The sequence below is a fragment of the Pholis gunnellus genome (assembly GCF_910591455.1).
Source record: "Pholis gunnellus genome assembly, chromosome: 9".
In the NCBI taxonomy this organism is placed as follows: Eukaryota; Metazoa; Chordata; class Actinopteri; order Perciformes; family Pholidae; genus Pholis; species Pholis gunnellus.
The window spans coordinates 16,524,257-16,549,083 of NC_136535.1; the positions used below are offsets into that span (position 1 = coordinate 16,524,257).

At 40.2% G+C, this 24,827-nt stretch overlaps 1 protein-coding gene across 1 annotated transcript in view; it reads left to right on the forward strand.

The window, feature by feature from the left end:
* LOC306700576 (cGMP-inhibited 3',5'-cyclic phosphodiesterase 3A-like) overlaps nt 1-24,827 on the forward strand; it is a gene marked incomplete at both ends in the record, with an annotated part of 38,238 nt that overhangs the window by 10,708 nt on the left and 2,703 nt on the right. The window contains 11 exons of the mRNA XM_079165631.1: nt 17,135-17,377; nt 19,905-20,050; nt 20,141-20,256; nt 20,462-20,705; nt 20,837-20,913; nt 21,102-21,298; nt 21,647-21,784; nt 22,179-22,290; nt 22,991-23,098; nt 23,996-24,195; nt 24,439-24,642. Of these exons, the coding sequence (XP_079021757.1) occupies nt 17,135-17,377; nt 19,905-20,050; nt 20,141-20,256; nt 20,462-20,705; nt 20,837-20,913; nt 21,102-21,298; nt 21,647-21,784; nt 22,179-22,290; nt 22,991-23,098; nt 23,996-24,195; nt 24,439-24,642 (1,785 nt within the window). The remainder of the gene's footprint in view (nt 1-17,134; nt 17,378-19,904; nt 20,051-20,140; nt 20,257-20,461; nt 20,706-20,836; nt 20,914-21,101; nt 21,299-21,646; nt 21,785-22,178; nt 22,291-22,990; nt 23,099-23,995; nt 24,196-24,438; nt 24,643-24,827) is intronic.

Here is a 24,827-nt window from a genome sequence, read left to right on the forward strand (position 1 = left end):
CTCTCTCCCTTTCTTTGTTTGTATCTCTTTCATTCTCTCAGCATTTCTCTGACGTTCTCTCTCTCTCTCTCTCTCTCTCTCTCTCTGTCTGTTTTCTCTCCCGCTCACCCGATTTCCTCTCTGTCCAACTTTCACAGGACAAATGCCAAAGGCGGTATTATTGTGTCCTCAGCTGCCATCACTCACTGTGTTATGTAAGACACTGTTGATATTCTTGTACGTGTGTGTGTGTGTGTCTGTGTATGTGTGCTTGTGTTGTTGCCTCGCTTCATATCTGATATGTCTTCTCTGAATTCACAATCATTCCAGCGTATTCAAACTACGGTCCGGCTTGTTTCAGGCCTACAGACGTATGCTCTTGTTCTAGGGTTACGCTCAGTTTTAAATCTATATAAGATTTCGCAGGAGTGGGGTGGAGTTAGTAAAGAGATCCATGTTCATGGAGGTAAATCCAGGTCAAAAGTTTTGTTCATTTTTTTGGGTTGAATATAATTTTGATTCAGTTCTGGAATTTTTTTGAATACATTTTCTTTTTTGATTTTTCACTTTCATATATATTTTGATATTTGAGTTCTTATATTTTTCAGTTTCAGATTTCATATTTTCAGATTTAAATCTTTTTTTTCCGGTTTTTTTTATCTATTATTTATTTATTTTATTTATTTTTAATCTTTATTTGAAACCGAAAAAAAAAAAAGATTTGAATCTGAAAATATAAAATCTGAAACTGAAAAATATAAGAACTCAAATATCAAAATATATATGAAAGTGAAAACTGAAAAGAATAAATGTATTCAAAAAAGTTCCAGACTGAATCAAAATTATATTCAACCCAAAAAAACTTTTCATTCACTTATTTTTATTTTGAATACATTGCTGTATTTTTCAATGTTCAAGACCACAACTTGAACTTTCAGGTTCAATTTTTTTTTTCAAATGACCAAAACTTTTGACCTGGATTTAGCTCCATACAGACTCCACTAAAATGCACATGTGAAGGCACATTGTAGAGGGGCTTAAGCACTTTGACCATATTATGCTTTAAATCTGTTAGACATATATGTTATATGTATATATGTTGGACTATCATCTGAAGAGCAGAAGACGGTGTTAGCCTTGAGCTGTGATGTGCGTACAGGATGGTACACACACTGCACATACAGACTCTCTCTCTTACCCTCTGTCTCAATCAAGCACTCACACATAGAGCTACATATGCCCTGTTTGGTTCCTTTAGGCCTGATGCAGCTTGTGCTAATGTCAACGCGTTCCCCTTCGTTCATTAGGCTTATTTTCACCAACATCTTTCACTCTCTTCATCCACCTCCCACTTTTTTCCTTTTCTGTTCAATCTCATTGAACAAGGAATTCAATGAGCAAGTCCTTATTGGATGAAGCTGCACTGGTGTAAAACAGGCTGAGTGTCTTTGGTTTAGCCTGCAGACAAGGCTACCCAGAAAAGCCGCTTTCTTTCTATGGATTTCTCCTTCAAGTTTCATATTCGGTGTCTTTCTTTTTGTTGTTGGTCTCTCAGACCAGTGTTTACTAAGCATTATCTTTTGTGTACACACACACACACACAACACACACACACACACACACACACACACACACACACACGCACACAAAGGTCATAGCTTTTGTATGGACTATATACCAGCCTCTGTATGCATTTCCATGAATTGATACTGAGAAATAATTCTAAAAAGTGGGCTGGCTGTATGAGTATGTATGAGAGGACTGTAGCTCCACACACATCGATGGATGAATGTCATGACATTATTGGTTGGAACTGGTTGGTACTAGCTTACGTAAGCACGCATTATGTTTTGTTTTACAAGAATTAAAGATTTATGAAATAAAAAAAATTCATGTGTTGTAAAAAAAAGATTGGCCCATAATATGACCTGAGCTGTGACTTAAACACTTACTTATTTAATTTTGACTTAAATATGGCTAACCGACATGGCCTCTGTTGAACAATGAAAATATTATAAATTTGCATACTATTGTGAATATTTATGTACTTACTTATTTTCTGAACTTTTTGCCCCGCTCCCCATGGGCATACAGCCCATGAGTGTATTATAAAATAAAAAAAGTGATGAAGTACTGCCAATATCTGCATTATTACAGCCGCATACAGCTGGTAGGAAGCCGGCAGAACCAGATATGTCATATTGAGCGTGCAGGTCGGAAACGTCGTTCATTATGCCTTCAAAAATGACGCTATGTTTGGCTATTTGTGAACTTTACAACTATTAAGACACGATGATGTAAATGAGGGCTTTTTAAGTGTTCGTACTGGGAAGTGGAATCACCTAAATAAAAGGTCCTCTGATTTACAGATATCTTTATACATCCATGGCCACATATTCATTGGCATTTGAAGTCCAAAATGGCAAAAGGATAGCATACAATGCAAATACACGCCAGTTTCCACATAAATTTATATTTACAAACACACATGAATGAATCCAAACGAGGTCTGTAAACTACAAGTAGCCTACAGATCGGATCTAAAAGGAAGTAACTGTTTCTTTGACTTCCTGTTCATTCTTTGAAGGCAGCTGAAAACTGTCCGACTTTACCGCAGTTTTTTGTCAACGCCCCCTGCTGCATTTGAATTTACAGTAAGACGGACAATCCGATGCACTGTACATTGTACAGAAAACATGTACCGGTGATCGATTCTAACAACAAACACTCCACTGGGTCCTAATGCTAACTCTTTACTTTATTTTGTATCATAAATCAGACAGACAAAGCACAATAATTAAGGGATTCGTAAAAGCAGACAGAAAGACAAAACCTTTTCTAATTTTGTGTATTATAGACTAATAATGAAAACTGTTGCTATATGTTCTTGAAGGGTTTCAAAGTGATTATTGTTATCCCTTTTATGATTGCTTTAATGTTATTATGCTGCTACAGTAGCTCTCACACAAGTTATTACAGTACAACAATTTTCAGCATATAGCCTATGTGTTTTTTCACCTATGACTCTCCATAGAACACCTATCAAAATACAGGTTCACTAGGAGATTTTGGTGAGGGAAACATTAAGAAGAAAAACTTCAAGAAGCACAGACGCAAAGTGGGATGTAAGTCATTATACATGCAGCTCCAAATGGAAGACCAATGTCTGGACGCTCACGTTGTTTTCTCATGGGACTCAGCCTGAAATGCTAACGCCCGGCCACGTCGGTGTCAATCAGCGAGAGCAGAAAGCTGACAGAGAGAAGTGGGTAGTGGGAGCTGTGACGCACTCCCATCTCACAGTAATAGGAGTAGAGAATGACAAGCTGGCGTCAGTAGCCTAACATGGGTACAACAACACGAGGGAAAAGCACTCCACTTAGCCGTGGAGCCTTGGAGGGAGGAGGGGAGGGAGGAGGGGAGGGAGGGAGGAGGAAGACGGGAATGAAATGGTGTGTGTGTGTGTGTTCAGATGAGTTATGTGCATGCATGAGGGCCCGTTGTTTGCATGTGATTCAGCTTACTCAATGAAGTAAAGATGACAAGTAGATCGTGCAAGAATATGAATGCTCCCTGTTATCATTCTTACTGTTGTGTATGTTTAAATGTATTTTGTTCGCCACATTCTGTACACCATCAAGTCTAAAGATGTTCTTTTACTGCACAAATGTCTCACAAAAAAGAAATGATGATTTTAATTTTTAATTCAACGGGTTGTGTGATATGTATAAAATCTCTTACGGTAGCCTATATATCATTTTGATACAGTGATATATCATGAAATAGTACATCTGGAGATCCAATTGAGAAACAATTTACAGATGAAATAATCAGATGGGAATGTCCCTTCTCAGCTCGTCCAGTGAGTTAAAAACCTGAAAGAAACAAAAAACAAAAAATGTCATTGCAAGGATTTGAAACATTACAAGATATAACTTTTTGTTTCAATTTTTTTCGCCAGTCCTCAAATGTATCATACAGTTTACTTGAGTAAGCTCCCGTGCTAAGAATGCATGGTTATATATATATTGCAGTATTATGATGTTTTTGTTGGTCCAGAAAACCAAAGCATTGAACTGAAAGCTTAGCAGAGCTGCAGAGTTGGGTGTTGATTCTCAGTTTTAATGGTAATACTAGTAACATTACCATTCGTCAAGTATCATTTGATTCAATGCTTATTAAAAAGAATAGCCTTTAATACAACAAGTGCAGTTTCAGAGCAGGTAAGGACAAATGATGTAGTGTAATTACTCCCGGCACAGTTATATTAAGCATTCAACACATCAGCAGATAAAAGACATATGATCACACGCAACTGCAAAACCACTGTTTTGTGAGCAGTTGTTTATGAGGCACACATGAGAAGGAAATTACAAAGATGTAAATCTAAATATGCTGACAGATGCATGCATGCATTTACTTGACAGTGCATGCAAAGGCTTAGTCATGCAACTCCGCTGTGAAACACACAGACACACACACACACACACACACATACTTGCCTGAGGATGTTGGTGGCAGCCATCAGCACAATTCATTCACTGGGGACAAAAGAGGGTAGAGCTACAAATATAAAGATGAACATAATTTGCTGTTTTACGACTCAAACGCTAATATTTTATCTATATATTAACTTGTTTTTCATTTAAGCACATACTTTGTACAGTACATGTATGAGACAAAATGAGAGAAAGGCTTTTGAAAAATGTCGCTCCCCTAGCTCTCTAGCCTACTTTTACTTATTCATAGCTCCTGTGAACAAGTCATCTTACTGTGACTTCTGGGAATGCAGCACATTTAGGGGAACTTGCATGGATGGATTGCCATGAAATTGTAAACAGACATTCATAGTGCCCAGAAGATTACGCCGACTGACTTTTGTAATACATTTTCTATAAAGCCAGCATGAGATTAGCATTTATGTTTTTTAGGGAAATCAATATAGGACGGATTGACGTGAAATTTGGTACTGACATTCATGTCTCCCAGGAATCCTTAACTTCCCTATCTAGTGCCATAATCAGGTAGATATTTCACTCAGTTCAATACTTTGTTTTTTGACTAAATGTCAGCAAACCATATGGCATTCCCATCGGCCTCCAATGCACTTTATGATTAGTGCTAATTAGCATGTGTTAGCACTAAACTAAGATGATGACAATTGTGCTGTATACCTGCTAAACATCAGCATGTTAGCAATGTCATTGTGAGCATGTTAGCATGTATTATTTAAAGTACTGCCTCACATAGCTGCTCGCATGGCTGCAGACTCTTAGTCTTGTTTCAAGACATAAAACTGTGTTCACATGTTTTGTATTGATTATATGGACTTTCCGTGGTTTTAAATAGTTGTAGCGTTGGGCACCGCCATCGAGCTCTGATTGATCTGTCAATCGGCTCTCTCACATGTGCTCACAGGCACACAAACGCTTGCTTGACGGAGTGACGTGAGCGCGTAATGAGATCAATAAGCAATCGCTGGTGTGGTCTGGTTTCCCAGTGCATTGACAGGACCCCTGATACGCTGATTGGAAACAATTAGCATCAGCCGCGCTAACATGGTTTTGAGTGATGGCGGTGATGAGTGCATGTATGACCTCATGTTTGTGAGTGTGTGGGTGGGTGAGTCATCATCATCCAGCCCAGGAGGCCCATCTCTCTCCCGCTAATACACACACACAAACACACACACACACATATATGAACACACACAGGCAGCTTTGCCAAATCCTTTCGGCAAAGCTGGTTGTGTTGAGTGGGCAGATAGTGACTCTTGGGGTTACTATAAACTAGACGGTATAGAAAACATTATGTGCTGTATCAGCATTCAATCTAATGAATCTGCTTTTACCTCACTGTAAGGAATACAACACAATTGTGACAAGCCTTTGTCGGCAGCCTTAATGCAACAACACATTACACAGCATTGATTCAGCGTGATTGGGTTTCAGATGAGATGAAGGGAGATGTTCCCTCAGATCATTTGACGTTATCTTTTCACACCAGATATGGGCAATACTAAATACTAAATATCATAGTATTATTGACTTTTTGGTGAATTGGATTGTGACAGTTGAACATATTATGTTATCATTTATTAAATTTGACGTAAGTTATAATGAAAAATGTTTCGTTTCGCATGTGCAACACAGCTTTGCCCCATGTAATGCATTACAGTGGAAGCACGGTTCAAATATTTTACACGTTTGCCATATCACTAGATGAAAAGAGGTGGGATGAGGTAATGATATATCAGCTCAGATACATTATATGCTCTTTGGCATCTTTTATTGTTTTCACTTTAATTATTCAGATTATGCAGTAGTTCATCGTGGTAATGTATTTATAGAAGAACTATTTCTTTATTCTACTGTACGTTGTTTTATGTCTCTCCCTGCTGTCTCTTTTTCTGCTTCGGCTGGGATCTAGTAAGAACAGTTGCTGGCCAGTAGGGGTTTTGGTCTGGCTTGCTGGGTTTTTCAGGACTGGAGTGTCTGAGTCGTGACAAACGGAGAGCATGCGTGTGAGTGTGTGTTTATGTTTGACTCTGTGTGCAAGTGTGTTGGAGTGTATGCGTAAAGATAGACTCGCATGCATTCATCCCGGTAGATCTTTGGTCTCATTAACCCCTGCATGGCTTTGTAATGGTATGCCCTAACATGCACAGATACACACACACACAAACACACACACTGCTAGTTAGTTTAAATAAGAACCCAGGGTTTAAGGATAGTCACACAATGTGTGTCAGTCCTGTAAACAGCCCAAAATGATTTCACATTGACAGAATAGATTTCATATAAAGTACTTAAAGAGCAATTCAAGAAAATAAAGTGGTAAGTATACACAAATTCATCGTATTTCCATATGTAATCATTTTTACAATGCGAAACAAGGATGTTTTCCTTAACCCTAATGGGCTGCCCAAGAAAAGCTACGTGTTATGTGGTTTAGAATGGTATCATGTTGTTATAATATTTCATAATGAATTAGAGATTGATGCACTACTACATGCCATTTAAAATAAGATTAACATATACTGTATAATGTATGATGTGAGTAATGGACTACAGTGTTTCTGGTATTGTTTGTCTTCTTTAATTGGGAGAGCTTGATAAATAATGTCTCTCTAGGACAACGCTCTAATTTGTAACAGATGTGTTAACTTTTGTGAATTCACAGAGGATTTGAGTTCATTACGGTCTTTCCTTTAAAAACAAATTGACATAACTGCAGAATTATATAGAATCATGATTGTTTTTACATGCATCTGACGTTTTTTTAGCTCTAAATTTGATGTTTTAGTAAATGTATGGATCTTATCACATATGCAGGAGGCTTGTCCTTGTCAACAGATTTAAGTTCTGCATGCCGCAGAAACACCCCTGAGACCAGCAGTGTTCATTTAAACAAAAAGAGCTCTCAGACTGCAGTATGTTCATGCATGTGTTGGCTTTCCCAGCAATGTAACACACAAGACACAAGGCGACCATCCTTACTTGCACACGATGTTGACATTTTTTTTTTTTTTTTTTTTACCTATGCTGATATGAACTATGCATAAATTTGCATGAGTGCAATTAGAAGCAGTCTACTTAAAACTGAATGATGGAGCTGTCAAAGATTATGTGGCTCAGAAGTGCATTAGGCCTCTGTGATTTCCCAGACTCTTATAGACTTGACATGCGAAGTGTACTTGAGCCGTAATGGAGGCCTTTAAGGAACAGCAGAGCACAGAGGAGGATTTAAGAGCCTGGGTAAATGATGGAAGCTGAAATGTGTGTGCAGTTTGTGATGGACAGAAAAGGGGCTCATTTGGTTTTCTCAAGTCTGATTTCTGCCATGATGCAGCACTGTAACTGCCTCGTTACTTTAATATGGCACCTTGTTAAATGGCCGGACTCTTAAATAAACATTATCAACAAAAAGGAACGGCACACACAGTATTCGGAAATGAGGTATGATTATTTTACATGATGATGGAGTTCAGTGTGATTCAGCATTACAGTGCAAACAACCTCCCTCCCATCCTGTGGGGCTCACATACAACATGAATCCACTGTATTAGGCAGATTATCTCATCTGCCATTCAAAATGCAAAGTCATCCCCAGTGGATGACAGTTGCACTGTCAGGTCATCTCCCTTTATGCCATTTTATACATAAGCCCACAAACTATGACAGCTAGGGCAGTCCACAGACACAACACACTCGCAGACACACACAGGCATGCACACTGCAGTTTGTCTGGGACCAGTTATTAAAATGATCTTTATTATCAGTAATTAAGCAACATCTATCATTGAAATTACCCATTTCTTTTTGCACAAGAAACATTCTGCACATTGACCTTATTCAATTAAATAGAAGATACAGTAAAACCAAAGCATGTTTACACATTAAAAGTAAATGTTATGCTCTTAATGAATGAAATGAAGACTTCATGTTTGTTTGAATATTTAACAGTGCTTGTTGTATTTGAATGAAAAGGTCTTTATTTTATGTCCAGTTGAAATGACAAAATACACATTTTCTTTCGACTTAAAGAGAACTATACTATTGGCCCGATTCATTGTTCATTCATTGTTTTTTTAATACTGTACATATTAAATATGACATAACTACAATAGTTGCATTGACCTTGCTATTTTGTTTTATGAATTTATTATTTTAAATCTATAGCAACAGAACTTTAACAAGGTTGCGTGCTGGTTGTGTCAACCTTAGTTGTGGTGACAATTTAAATCAGTGCAGTGTGAAACTCCATTGGACGACATTTTGTAATGCAAAAAAACACACACTCATTTATAGTTCACGCAGTGGGGGATGCAACATAGCATCCTAACTGAGATGCCATAGCTTTCATATTAACCTCTGCTGTAAGGTGCAGTATGATTACTAGTGTCAAGGCCTCTATACCTGACATCATTTATCAAAATTAAAGTGCAAAATGGCAAACTTGCTCCAACACAGCAATGGTTAGTTTTTAATTCAGTCTGAGATGGTCTTCACCTTTTTCGGTCTTCTTCATCCCCACTTCACCAGCTGTAACGTGAAATGTAGGTCAGAGTACAACTCATGATTTCTTCACTGTCTTGATCTTTCCAAATTCATCAACAATTCAAACAGTTACATCTTGCTGCCATATTGGGTCACTAGTTGTCTATTGCAGCTTTATATTACCCCTCTTATATTCTGGGTGCAGTGCAGAGGTTGGTCTGGGATGAGTATGTTTTTAATCTAGCTATGCACAAATACTAGAAACAGGAGGAAACGGTTAACCTAGCTCTGTTAAAGGTGCCGCCCAAAAAACTTCAAAGATGTCGTATTTAGGAAAAGCCACTCAGAAACTCATTGTCTGACTGTGAAATTGAATTACAGTTTCATCTTATTGAACAAAAATGGAAAATCCTTGCAGTGAGGGGACAGATAGAGAGGGTGGTGGGGAGCCGTATGTAGATCGGCCCTCCGGCATTAAGAGTGATGTGTTCTCTTCTTTTCTTCATCAGCAGCGCCTGCTCTTTTTTATTTTTAGATGGGTTTGACGGAGAGAGGAGGAAGTAAAGGAGAGATGTTCTGTGCGTAGATACAGTAGTGCTGTACTGTGTCACAGAGTGGACGGGTCTCTGAAAGTAGCTTCTGTTTGTATGCTTCTAGCTCCAGATTATGTGCCAGCCAGAATGGGACTTCAAGAGAGCTCTGAGCAGATCTCAGGTCAGTGCAGCCCTGAGGGAAAGCGGAGGAATGGTGTGTGCGTGTGTTTAGCATAACTTATCCAAGCTTTGTCTAATCGAATAGCACTTGACTCGTTACTGCATGACAACTCATTTTGATTCATTTGTGAGTTCATAGATGTGTCTTTTTAGTCTCTTAATCTAGGTTTAGGTCAGTATGTCCTTCTACTTTCGTTCGTTCTGTACCAAGAACTCTTTTAGTTAAGTAATTAAGTTTAGTAATGAAGTAACTTTGTTTTCTCAAATAGGTGTTAAGTGTTTAATTATATGGCATTTTTAAATCGTGGCTTGAGATGATCTTATTTCAGTCTTCAATGTTACCTGGGTTTACATTGGAATTAGCTGAAGGCCTGGCGTGTATCATACAGGCGCTAAAGGATGCCGTTTGCATCCTTATCAAGTCCCCCGCAGGCCACTGCCCAGGGAGTGAGACGACGCTGGAATTATAATGTGTGTAGCCAGACCTTTCTTTAGCGCTGACACAGCACTTTGGAGAAAGGACTGGCTATGTGAGACTAGCAAACGGCTTACTTCTTGCGCATCAAGAAAAAGTAGAACAACGTTGGCATCCTCTTGGAATCATCTTCATGCCCATCTGTTAATTACAAGTTCGCCAATGGCCTTGTTGCCATGATTTGGTTTATGTACTAATGCAGGAAATATCTGGCTCTTTTTGGCTATGTTTGACATTCTTCACATCACATTGTTTTGTCTCTATGGCTCTTTGGCACTCTATGGCAGTGATATTTCATTTTTTACTATTAGCTGGCCAAGGTTTTTTACAAAGCACCATTGTTTTGGTTTGGTGTCGATCCAATTGAGCCAGCTCACTCAAATAATAAACTTTAAAGCAAATTTAAAGCAGCAAAGTCGGATGTTCTTCAATTGTATCAGCAGCGCTAAAACACTTTCACATATGACTGAATTTTTACAAAAGAAAAGTAAAACCGTTGATGCTCATCAAGGACACAAAAAAACATAATGAAGAAAAATGTCTATGATGATATTTTGTTTTTTTGTTCATTGCTTTGACAGAGTTTGTCCAAGCAACTCATGTCGAAGTAAAAGAAAACAAGAAGTTCATCTTCATGGGATATTTTTCAGCGTCTCCCCTCTGGCAGAAGCAGGACAGTTTGCCTTAACTAGAGTTTCTTCCCAAAAGTTGTGCAGTTGATAAATAGGCGGCCTAAATTGTAGATGTATGTAAAGTTGTGTACTGTACTATTTTTTTTTTGCACTTTTGTCACATCTGTACTAATATTAGTCTAATTCCACTGACCTAGCTGTGTTGTATTGAAAGAAACACAAACCTTCTGGGATTCGAAATGAAGTTTACCCCATTCTTTAAAGTGTAAAGCAGGTTGTTTTTAGTGCTGAAACAAGATGCTGCTGGTCACACATCTCTGCTAATTGGGCGGAGAGGGAGAAAACTATTTTAATTTTTCATAAGCATGCAAAGCAAGGTAAATACAGATACTTGGCTAAGAAAGAAGTTCATTCATAGACATTTTGGGAAAAAAAGTGACATCAGTGACTAGTTTTTTTTGCTGGTTTGACTTTTCGCACCAAGGCTTCCAGATGTTTAAAGTCAGCATGACCTTTTAGACAAACAATTGAAAACCGACTTTATATTATACTCTCCACCTATGTATGACATTGGTTTAGATTTCATATTTGAATCATCCATAATCTTCTCTCATACTGGACATGCAGCTCCAGCTTTAGCCAACAGCAAACCTACCATCTTAATAGACTTTTAATGAATCAATATGTACCTTCGGTTTCCTGATGCAGAAAGCCCTCTTCTGATAATGCACATTACTTGCTGCTCGGTTGTCATGCATCATCTGCTATCACAGGAAACACTTGACAAGTAGTGGGCGTAGTATAACTGTGGCCAACTGAGCCCCAAACAACAATTTTATGGTCCGTAGTCGAGTCACTTTGATCTTTGTCCCGATGTAGCCTAGCAACCAGGTATTTTCAATACAACTGATTTCAGTGTACTGCAGGTGCTCTCGTCCCTGAACCACCAGTGAACATTTGCAATCGGCAGATGCAGAGGCAGGGGCGGGTGAGAGGACAGAGGGAGGTTCATGAAGCAGGAGAGGAGAGGGCGAGGAAGTGTTTGTGGACTACATTATTGAAATGTCAGTTGCTTTGGATTGAGATTCTTACGACTGTGACATTTGAATTAGGGTTTTAAGGAAGCAAAGAGAGCATAACGCTTCTGTGTCGTATCTATAGGAATCTAGATAGCAAGATCAGGATTGAGCAGTTGTGTTTAAACCAAACGCAAAGGATGCAGAGAAAGCACTCAGCAAATATCATGGGACGCCATCGGGACAATAGACACCCTCCCAAACAGGTGCAGTATTGGCTTAACTGGAGTCTCTCCCCTTTAGTCTGGGTGTATGTGCTCTATGTACATGTGTATGCGCTTTGTCTGTGTGTGTGTGTGTGTGTGTGGGTGTGCGCAGGAAAAGAAGAGCCATTTAATCAGTGATGATGAGATTGTTTAAATAGGACAACTTGAAGCAATGTCTAAATTAAGCATCTTGAGTTTTTAGGTCAATTACGCATGTGAGAGACTGGTGTTCGTAAGCAGGAGAGTGAAGCCACTGTTGAGAGATTCAGTGCCACTCTTGTTCTCTTTGTTGAGCAGCATGTCATAGTAGTGGATGTGTTTATAGATATATATATGCGTTACCTCACACTAACACAAGGGTTTGCATAGTTTCACTATCTTCAACTCAAACTCGAAGAGCAATTCCATCGATATCTATTGATTTTGCATTAGCACCACCTCTGCACGTCGTGAAGATGAGAGACAGGTAGATTTACTGCAAATTGACGAACAAATGGCAGTGTCTGGCGTTCATACATCTTGACCAGCTCAGAAAACACACCGTAGCTAGCCTGTACTCCATCCAAAACACATACTTACCACATCATTGTTACCAAATCCATATGTGTTAATGATTAATAGCCTTGCTACTGCGAGACGCTCCTGTACTCCCGCAACTCTTTGCAATTCTGCAATCATCCTCCGGTTTCCAGAACGTGAACTTGGCCTCTGGCATGTTTTGTTTGGCTACTACTGCTTCAGCATTAATATTAAAGCAGCGAGAGGTGTGAAAGCTTTCTCCTTATTACATTTTTTTTCTGTACGGCTGGTGTAGTAGTACAGAAACAATGGGAAGCTCCCCTCTGTAGTGCTGTATTTACAGTTGTTGTAGATATGTCTGTGGAGGAGCTCAGCTGGCCTGCTCGAGTGAGCTGTTCTCTTTTTCACTTGACTGGCCATGGCCTGCCCGTGGACTCAGCTCTCTCTCTCTCTCTCTCTCTCTCTCTCTCTCTCTCTCTCTCTCTCTCTCTCTCTCTTTCTCTCTCTTTTTCTCTCTGTCGCTCTTTATCGCTCCGTCTCTGCTCTCACCATCTGCCTTCATGCCTGATCTGCCTACATATCTCCTAACTGTTTCTCAGTAGAGGGCTGGGGGATGGGGGTAGAGAGGGACAACTGAAATAGTGAGAAAGGGGGAAAAGGCAGATATGAGAAAAAGGAAGATAGGATCTAGGAAACTGGAGGATAATAATTGCAAAAGGTAGAGAGAAAGGGAGTGATAGTGTACATCACCATGAAAATAACAAAGACAAAGGGAATAATCCAATAGTGTGCGTGGTTCAGGCATGTTGACTGGAATCAAAACTGAATATTAAATGCGCGAGTTGTCTTCCAGTCTGTTTTTGGTGCATGTGCGGACTTCCTTATTCGAGTTTCTTGTGCTAGGTTGCCTTTTAAATGATCAAATCAAGGTAATTTAATAGAAGAAAAAAATATTATAGTGGTGAATCATGTCATTCACTGCTGCTTTCTTACTGTTCTTGGCTTAAAAACAATGTAATGCAATCTGCTTAGATGAAATAGTCCAGCAATAACTGTTCTAAAGCTGTTTATTTAGATGTCGGACATGTATTGACTCAACATCATGGTCGTTCTGTAATGTATACAAACTTTTAAGACTCACATTTTGTATGCATCCATCTAAATGCACAACCTCTCTCTGAATGAATGCTTGTTTACCTTTTAACATTGATGATGTTATGTGGCTTTGACTAGAGATCCAAATCACTGGTTCTATTCTTGGCAGCTTGTCGTGCAAAGATCCTTGTTTTACTTATCTGTGTTCATCATCATATACCAGTGTTTAATATTGTCCTCTGTTACAGTGCACTGCATTTGTTGAGGGATCATGACCCATATTTCTGTGCACAGCATGTACTGTATTACTCTGAAAGCCTGACAGAGACCCAAGGGGCAATACTGGTACATGCATGCCAGTGTGTGTGTGTGTGTGTGTGTGTGTGTGTGTGTGTGTGTGTGTGTGTCAACACTCATCTGTTCCCACTGTTGATTTACTCATTGACCATCGCTCCGCCTGCTGTCTCCTGTGGGCCTTTATGCTGGGAGGAATCGATAACCTTCTTCCTCGCCTTGCCTCTCCACTGCGTCTCTACCAGAACGGTGCTCTGTAACACTACAGCAGCTCAAATGCTTATGCATGTTGCACTGAATGAGCTTGCAAATGTACACATATGCCGTAGGCTTGTTCTTTTTTTAAATGCTCCAATATCAGAAATCTAACAGATTAAAGTGTCCTAAACACACAGACACACACAGTCATGCTCCCTCTACCTCACTCTCTCTTTGACATTAGCTGAACAGAGACCATTACTGCCAGGTAATAGGTAAATGTCACAATAGCAGGATGTCATAAAGCTCTGGAGTGGTCTAATGGGTTTTGTTCAGGTTGAGGTGACACATGCACACTCGCACATACAGACACGCGCTCTTCCTGGAAACTATCTTCCTAGGTGCTTGATGCATTTACTCATCACAGCTCTGAGCTGCGACATGTTTGAAGAGCTAATACAATCTGTTTAAGGAAGCATATTATGAGAGTCATCTGTCACTTTGTTTTAAAACAGAGGGGTGGTTCTGCTATTGTTACACTTTCTTTTTTGTTTTTTTTACCTTAGAGTAATCGCAGAGACAGATATGTGTACAGAAAAGTGTTGGCGTGAGTTAAGTGAGACATAAAAAGTAAAAAAGACACAGATACAAGCAGAGAGCCAAAAGCAGAGGTTGCTGCTAGTCGCCAAGCCTAGTAGCCTGGGGAGGCAGGCAGATGGGAGAGTGAAGGCTTATGGATGGAGTGATTACGTGAGCTTATTTGCTTCATGTGTTGGCATAGTGGGGGAGAGAAGGATGCAGGAGGAAGAGCAGGATTGGAAGATTACAAAACATGACGGCTAGTTTGACTGTCTTTTAAACCCACCCTAGCAATCGGCCATTGTTCCGTGAGCTTTCCTATGATTTCCATTTCCAAACCTTTTCATTTTACATTTAGAGCGTTCTATTTTTGTTTGCGATTTGCATTTCCTCAAGCTGTCAAGCGTAGAGACCGTTCCATCTATATTATCCAAATACAAGTCCACCTTAAACTTGAACACACACCCTGGTTGTTAGACAGGGCTGGATATCGAACCAACTGAAATGTGTCTGTAGCGCTGAGGAAAACTGCCAAGTACTGAAAACTGGCATCGGATGTGTTTTGTAATCTTGTTCACATATTTTTTGATCAGATAGTTCCCGGTTTAAAGCTACTGTTGGCAACTTTAATACGAATAACTTTGTATCACTTTGTAAGAGACTCCTTAGCTCTCATTGGTTGTTTTTCTTCTGGGGCAGTGGAATCTCTTTAAAAAGAGGCCGTTCTTGTACTGTTGCTTGTCTTGGGACAATATTTATCTTCTTCTTTCTTTTCTACAATAAAAAATGTCTTAATATGTCTTAATGTAATCTTAATGTATTGGTAAAAAGACTCATCACTTGTATCGACAATCAATATCCACCGCTAGTGTTCGGCTGAAGAAAGACGTTCACAATCACTGTAGTAAAACTTTAGCTTTCTGGTCTTGTCACTGCCAGTCATTCCCAAGATTATTTTAAACATTCACAAAGCTTTATGATTGTATCTTGAAGTTTCAACATCACAGGCATAAGTGGGAGAAACACTACTTTGAAAAAAAATGTCTAAGAATGGAAAGTAAACAGAAAAACTGTGTGATCAGCCACGAGTTTGACAGTATTGTTTTATAACACAGTTCACCCAGGGTTCAGCGGGGAGCCACAGCTCAGCTGACTCTTACAAAGTTCACTCAACTCCAACTCTTTCTGCGGTGCACAGTCCTCGTTGCAGGCGTCTCTTCTATGTTACCAAATGGTGCATTTTCCTTTAATTGTTCCACAGAGGTTGCAGCAGAAATGTGAAAAGACATTTTTTGTTTTTTGTAAATCAATTTCTGTTTTTGGTGCAGTCAAAGAAGTATTTTTGTTTTGTTTGGGGGCTGGGTTAGGGTTAACTATCGACGCACCTCAAATCACTAGTTCGCTGTATCCAACATTAATCAGTTTTTTGAGTTCAGTGCAAGTTGATGAAAATAGGTTGCAATGTTGTAATACATCTTAAAAACACAATTGAAGTCATTGCTGACAACTGTGACACATAAACATGTGTCCATTCATTATTACTGATTTTAACTTTTCAGACTGTTCTGACACTATCAAACAACGTTTTCCATGATTGCATTTTTGCAAGATGTGTGAGTTACATCCAAAGTCTACAGAATCGACTATTGCTTTGTCATGCGTTAGCTTTTGCCGCATTCATATGGATTAACTTTGCTAATTACAAATGCTAAATGTTGCATGCATGCACTTAAATATTCTGTACACGTATATAAATGTGTGTGTGTGGATACATGCGTTTCACTGAAAATTGATTATAAGCTAAAGAGGAGCTCATTAGCAAATTGTGACATTAATGGTGGAATCCATTACAGAAACCTAACATGGTTGACCTTTGACATAGATGAACCTTTGGGCTCATCAGTCAATATGATGAATCAGTGACAGCTAAATGTAGGCAGTGGGGGAGTGGAGTGTGTTATTCTTTATATTGTATATCTTTAATATTGTAGCATGTCTATTAATTATGTTTTTATGGCTATGATATGTCACTAACCTCTACAACACATGAAGCCATCATGCTACTAGCTTTATTTTCTATCACATTTTAAGACTTTCACATCACGTGACCAAGGAATAGACAAGATGTCATAGTGTGTTCCTTCTGGGACCATAAAATGTTTAATTTATGATAAAGACAGATGCTCACACACACGGCACATGTGCCATCTACAGCACACACACAAACACGTCCTCTTTCTCGCTCAGGTATGAAGATAAAGACGCCGTGTGCGTCAGTGTGGTGTGACGTGTGTTCACCGCATCGTCATTGCATTACACTAGAGAAGATGAACAAATCTCATTCTCTATCTCGTCCTTCTCTTCTCCAGTCGAGCACGAGCGTGGTAGTGGACATCGCGGTTATGGGCGAGGCCCACGGTCTGATCTCAGACCTGCTGGCAGACCCCTCGCTGCCCCCTAACACCTGCAGCTCTCTGAAGGCCGTCAGCAACCTCCTCAGCACCCAGATCAGCCTCCAGCCGCTCCACCGGCTTCGCATCCCTGCAGACACACACACCTGCTCTGACTCTGAGGAGGGGCCGGATAAAGCAGAGAGACTGGCCATTCCAAAGGTAAATGTTTGTCTTCCTTAAAAATTAGTTTTTTTTAAATTTCTGTGTCTTTGGTTAGGTGTTTGAGATAATTTCCAGTGGCTGAACCCCAATTTCAAATTCCAATGATACATGGATTTAAATTGTAAGTTTACTCACCAGCTAATAAGAAGCATTGATTGGCCACCCAGAATGACTGAAGACTGATTGTAGGAATTACTGTAATTGCGCTCAATCACATCTCTGGTCTGTTGTATAAAGCTGATTAATACAGGTTAGAAAATCAACCTGAGGGTCAGGACCCCCCCTCTAAATGATCCCCAAAGAAATCTGAGGCGTCACAATACGAATAAAAAGATTAGAAAGAAACAAGAAATGATTTTAGCTTTTATCTTCTTGTGCAATAACAAATATGCTCTTACCTCCCCAAGCCTCTCTGCTATATTTTTCTACGAAGTAGTAATCGGTTTTTGGTTGAGCGGCCTATAATTCATCACAATTAGATATCACTTCATTGGAAAAGAGTACTCCACAGATTTAGTATTGCACCTCAAGGACATGGTGAGACTCACATTTGACAAGAAAAATATAAAAATCAATGCAGCACAACCGGAGATATCTCTTTTTTATTTTACGCATTCTCCTTCCTTGTCAATACCTTGCGTCTACATTACGTGTATAATGCTCAACCGCCGACGGTTCTGTTGAAAATTCAGGGGTGTTGTGCTTGTAGCAGCTAAAGCAGGAATGAGGAGGGAGCTGCAGAGGTCTGGTATGCTCATATCTTTTTTAACTCAACACCCCCGGACTCTTGTAGTGTTCAAACCCTTGATCAGATTTCATGCAGCTCCTCCCGGAGTCACAAAAGGCAACCATTTTTCCATATGTAGCAGCACTCCCGATGAATTATAAACAGACCTTGACGTGTGAAATCGTTGAAGTTCCCCTTTAAACTAAAATAATGTTCCACCACCATAAAATATTACAAACAAAAATATCTCTGAATCAGTGAAGCTAGATGTATTACCAGACGTGTGTTCATAGAAACAGACACAGTTGTATCAGAGTTAAGTTTCGTTGTACGCTGCAGAACATGTCTATACACACTTGTGCGTATGGTCTGGTGTAGCTCTTCCTGCAGTCATCACCTCCGTTTCCTCCGTCACTGCTGGCGTAGTGTGTGCCTCTAATGTGGCTAACAATGACGCACAGGCTTCCAGAGGGCTTTTTAATGTTTTACAAGGCCAGTGCTTCAAAATATGTGCGTTCACTTAAGGAGGCAAGGAAACTAAATAAAGCGTGTGATGCAATGCAGGATAGCCCACCAGGAAAGTGACAAGCAGCTTTAAAACTGCCTGGTTGCACTCAAACGCTCGACCCATGTAGTGAAACTCAATGAGATGTCTCGTTTCAGCTCATTGGAGATTTGTGAGTCTGCATAAAGCAATGGTTAAAGGTGGTGATTCAGCTTACTTGTGCCGCCCTGTTGTGTAGCTCTGGAGCACAGAAATTTCAGAATTGTTGATGACTGAGGTGCATTTGTTTCTCTCGTTTTGACGTAGCTTAACGGGGCAGCAAAACACACCCCGTTTACACAAGTTTAATTTCTTATTAAATCCAGGGAACTTTCACCTAATTTAACTCCAACAGTTCTGGCTATTTGTCAAGTTTATTGCATCTCCTACAAATGTAACCACACTTCTGGTGCACAGGTTTGTCTTTAAAACATCTCATATTACAGCCACACATTGCCCGAAGCGTACCATAGTGATTTGTATTTGTTTTGCTATAGTACGGAAATAAAGAGGCTCCATGTAAAAACATACAAGATGACACGCAACAATCCATCACAGCCAACATCAAGTCCTCTGATTGTCAGCTACATTATTGCATGATAATGCAGAGCAGATGTTTCAGATCTCCCTCACAGTTATACGATTCACAATGGCAAAAGCAGACATGATGTTCACAGTAATTAAACAACAAGGCTTTCTTTGACATACTAATTGATGGCGTTGATTAGCTTTTCTTAACTACAGGAGGGAGGTTTACCACAGAGCACTATGAGGTCATGTGGTGTGTGTGTGTGTGTGTGTGTGTGTGTTTGTTTATTTGCCTAAGAAGTGAACATACCAAGAGGGATGGACATGCTTTCCTTCAGTAGAAGAAGTTAAATCCTCTGCTGCCCTCTATAGTCCTGTGTGTGTGTGTGTGTGTGTGTGTGTGTGTGTGTGTGTGTGTGTGAGAGAGAGAAATTGGATATATTGACACCACAGGGGAAACAAGCGCCTCTTTTCTACTTACCATTCAGTCTTCTACATACTTTTAAAAAGCAGGAATGGACTGGAAGAACAAATATGGCATCCTTCTAGTTTGATGTCGTTACGTTTCTGTAGGACAATAAAGCTGTTTATTGGTTAAAAACATGTTCCTGACATATACTTTTCATACAAACACACAGACAAGGCCATACCTTTGTAGTTTCCAAAAAGGTGCAAAGATCAGTAGCTTCTGATTGCAAACATGTGTTTGTTTATCTTTATTACAGCGTCTAAGACGGAGTCTGCCCCCAGGGTTGCTGAGGAGAATCTCGTCAACTTGGACCACGACCACTTCAGCTACAGGGCTGCCTACCTTAGAGCCGGGCCCTGTACGCCGAGACCGCTCAGCCAGCATCAAACACACCACAGACAGGTAATTCTCACTCACCCACGCACTACAATCAACTGGACTACAGTATTTTTTTTTAACCGTAACAGTGCTGGTTTTCTTACATTAAATCAGTGAATCATGGAACAACTCAGTGATGATGACCATCTCAAAGAGTCGCTCCATGTCTGCCTCCTGTGCTCCCTCTGTCACCTCCAACCACCTCTACAGCAAACCACTGGGAAGACCAGGTGTGTGTGTGTGTGTGTGTGTGTGTGTGTGTGTGTGTGTGTGTGTGTGTGTGTGTGTGTGTGTGTGTGTGTGTGTGTGTGTGTGTGTGTGTGGTGGGTGTACGAAAATTCTTCACAGCTTGACTTCACTGCACATAGTTCAAAGATAGATGAATCCTAGCATCAAGAGCAAATCACACAAAGACTGAAACGCTCTCTTTTTCAGGTTTCTCCCCCTCCAACGTATCACCTCTGGGCTCTCCGTGCCCATCTCCTCCCAACCAGGGCACGCCTGTCTCAAGCCCCACCATCAAAACATGTTCAGTGCAGCTTCCTGAGCCGTCTGGGCCCCTGACAGAGAGAGCCCCTGGCTCTGTGGCCCACAAGAGCCACCACAGAGCCTTAACTCACAGTCAGAGCGCCCCGAGCTCCACCACCCCTTACTGGCGGCCTCCATCACTCTGCGGCAGGTAACATACATGCGATCACACACTGGATTCATTCTCCTGTTACACTTTGATGAGCAATCATCAGTCTGTGCTGGGGGGACAGGACTTGTTTTCTAAATGGGTTTGGTGTTTCTCTGCTCTCTTTCCATCAGCTGTGGCAGGCCGTTCAACAATCGACTAAACCACAGGGTAGAATCTGACGACAAAGGGGACAGAATACCCCATCCAGGTAAACGGGTAACAACTGCAGCTTGTGATAGCAGCCGATGAGTGTGATGCACAAGAAAATGCTTCCAGAATCTAACCTGGTTGATAAATATAGACTATTCCTCCATCTTAACTGCCCTCATTGTATCTTTGTTTAGCCGTCACGTGGTTACATTAAATAGCACGTCTAACAATGTAATGTCTCCCCAGATGAGCGTGCCATAGCTTCTTCGGATTATGACAGCACCTACGACAGCACCTATGAGACCAACCACAGTGACAGCAGTGACTTTGCACAGAATGAAGAGGAGGGAGAGGGAGGCAAGAAGCTGCCTGAAGCAAGGGAAGGTTGCAGGGAGTATCTGGCAGAGGGCATCGTTCTTCACCCACTCCTGCCATCACCAGAGGTAGGCAATCAGAGAGGCTTCATTTGGTAACGGGGGAAAATGTGTTATCCTTTATGTGCTTTAATGTTCTTCAAATCCCTCCAAAGACAAGGAGAAATAAAGAAGATTGATTATATCCTTTGATTAGGATTGTTTTTACAATGATTTATCCAATGTCATTAGGTAGAAATACTGCTCAATTAACATATCTTTTTGAAAATGCTTTTGCAAAATGCTAGAAAACCAAGCAGCGGTGCAGTCTAATAATGTATATCTACAAGTCTGTTGTTGAGCATCAGACTGTGGTAACATAAAAGTTATTTTACTGTACCTGCAAGTATCTTTCTGACCTCTCCTCCTACCTGACAGGACAAACCGATCTTGGCCGCAGAGCCTTTAGCATTGCCAGCGCTGGAGCCTCTGATGAGTCAACTCAACAACTGGAACTTTCCCATTTTCAGTCTTGTGGAGAAGACTCATGGCAAGACGGGCTGCATCCTCAGTCAGGTAAACACTAATTAGTGAGGACATGTTGAAACCCAGGTGACATTTATGTCATGAAAACACATCAATACTGTTTCTATCAAAAATGATCTCATATTGATGGAAATGTTGACATGTATGTAATTAGTAGCTTAATGTGGTGTCAGCTGTGCAGGCGATGGAAAGACTGGATTTGCATTTCAAGCTTGCAGCCGCAACAACGCTAGCAAGTGAAAGCAAAAATCAGACATGCAGTGTTCGCCAAGGTGTCATCCGTTCCAGAAATCATCCGTTTCCAGAAATGTGTTAGCATATACTAGACCTGTGAAATGGGAAGTGACTAGAGCCAGCTTTACATCTGAACCTCTGCAAAGATTAGATATGACTCACAGTGTGTTTTCCTCATGTTATATCCCAGGTTTCCTATAAGCTCTTTGAGGACGCAGGTCTATTTGAGACCTTCAGAATTCCTGTACAAGAGTTCATGAACTACTTCCATGCGTTGGAGAACGGATACAGGGTCATTCCTTGTGAGTAGAAGATCTCCATTTTTATCAAATTCTTCAAGTAAAGTATTGATACCCAGCATTACCTTTATCTGCCACAAGGGGGGAGCATTGCATTGTCATAGTAATATAACACCAGGCCCACTTTCTGACTCAGTATTATGTCATAATCTGATTGTTCACGGGTTGTCAGAAATATCAAGTTTCCAGGAAAGAACAATTGGAAATTATGTTTCTAATTTTTTATACTGTAGTTGTATTCAGTTTTATACTTAACACAGTGTCAGGGGGACATTCTACGTTTTGTAAAAATGTCTGGTTTGCTCTCCCTCAGACAGATGAGATACCAAGTAAACAGCCTTTTGTCCTATACATTTACTATCATTAACATCTATTGCCTCGTCCTGAGCCGCATTCCAAATAACATAGGAGCATTGTCTCTATTGTCCATTTTGTGTTAACTCATATGTAAACATGGGTCGACATGAAACTTTCCCATAAAATAGATCTATTCTAAAAGGCAGAAGGCTTCAGCAATGGTATATTCCTTGTCTGGAAGGGGCTTTAGTTATTTATTTATTTTTTCCAGTTTGATAGTGTTACACTTCAGAATTTAAAAAAATAACATAAAACAAGAATGTTTATTACCGCTCCAGCTGGGATTTGAATAGAGTCTTACTGCCCTCCACTGGTGTGAATAAGCATTTTATCTTACTCTCCCCAGATCACAACCGGATCCATGCCACTGATGTGCTACATGCTGTTTGGTACCTCACCACTCAGCCTGTACCAGGCCTACCCACCCCGCTGACTGAGAATGGGATACACGCTGGTGAGGATGGTTGATACATACAGATTAAGAAAAAGAAAAAACTATGCTTTGTACCAGATTTAGCTACTCGCTAATTTCCATCTGCAGTCCTAGTCCAGTCCCCTTAGACCTACCTGCAAGAATGTTGCCTCCGGGCAATTTACATCTCTTTTTTTGTTTCCACTCTTAGACTTTAGGAGCGACATTTTGATTGACTAGAGTGATAAATCAAGGATGTATTAGTTGTCAATCACTGTTCTCTGTCAATATCAAACAAATCCACTCTCAGTTCACCCCTGTGGTTCAGAAGATGCTGAACATGAATTACAATGTCCCTGATTTTGTCATCCCTCTCTGTTATCACTATCTGATAAGGTCATAAAGTGCCCCCAAAAATAATTAGATAAAAAGAAAAAGAAATCCAACCTCATGTTGATTTGTCGAATTTGTGCGTTTTCTCTGCCCCTTTTTGTAATACTGTAATTGAGTGGGGAGGCTCAGTTGCATGTTAACTCTTGTGTCCCAATAAAACATGTAATACAGCAGTCATATTCACACACATTCACAGAAGAAGCTTTAAAAACTAACACAAAAGTTTAATTGTTCTCATGTTTGTGTTCATTTACAAAGTCACTAGTGTAGTGTGATAGCATACCTCCCGGTCATTCTATTCCTACTTTCACTTTTAATACCGTATTTATTTTTTATTATTCTCACCTGTTGTCACTTGACTCATTTTATAGTCAACGACATCCTGTTGATAGATAATGTAGATGTAATGAGTCAACATGCTGAACGTTTTTTCCTGAATAAGTCCAACAGAACGAGGTTGTACGGCAGCCAATGAGGTGGCAGTATTTGCGCAAAGAGCACCATCAGTGACTGGGGAGTGTGCTGTGTTTTGTTTTTCACCAGTAGACTCAGAGAATGGCATTAACCCCGGTGCCACAGGCTTCCTTGTGTCCAAGATGAACTCTGTGCTGGAGGACGGCTATGGCTCCCTGGCTAGCCTTATCCCTGGCCTGGAGCTCATGGCCCTGTATGTAGCTGCCGCCATGCACGATTATGACCATCCTGGAAGAACCAACGCCTTTCTAGTAGCTACTAGTGCACCACAGGTAAATGAGTGCAGCAGCATACATCTTTACAATAAAAGCTCGGTTTAGATCATATGAAGAAGAGTATTTATATTTTGCAGTGTATGTACCAACCAACAACCAAAAGACCAATAAGCTCAACCTCTACAAGACAGCAATTCACAACCAATACCAAAACTCCTTTGGTGATACACATAGCAGCTTACATCTTGAATTCCAAGACTGAATATTAATTAAATGTTCTCCTCTGTCCTTCCGTTGTAGGCTCTTCTGTACAATGATCGTTCAGTCTTGGAAAATCACCATGCAGCTTCAGCGTGGAACCTCTTCATGTCTCGACCTGAGTACAACTTCCTAGCTAACCTTGAACATGTGGAGTTCAAGCGCTTCCGCTTCTTAGTCATTGAAGCCATTCTGGCCACCGACCTCAAAAAGCACTTTGACTTCCTTGCAGAGTTCAATGCAAAGGTAAAGATTTCTATAATAAAATGTAAAATTAAAAAGTTAGCATCCTTTATCTATCTGCAGTGAGTGTCTGTTCTCAGCTCCTGTTTGTCAATTTGTTCTGTTCCTGTAACAAAAAAAAGTATTTTAGTCCGGAAGTAAAGCTGATAACCAATCAGTGGGGAATTCTACACAATAGCTGTGTTTTT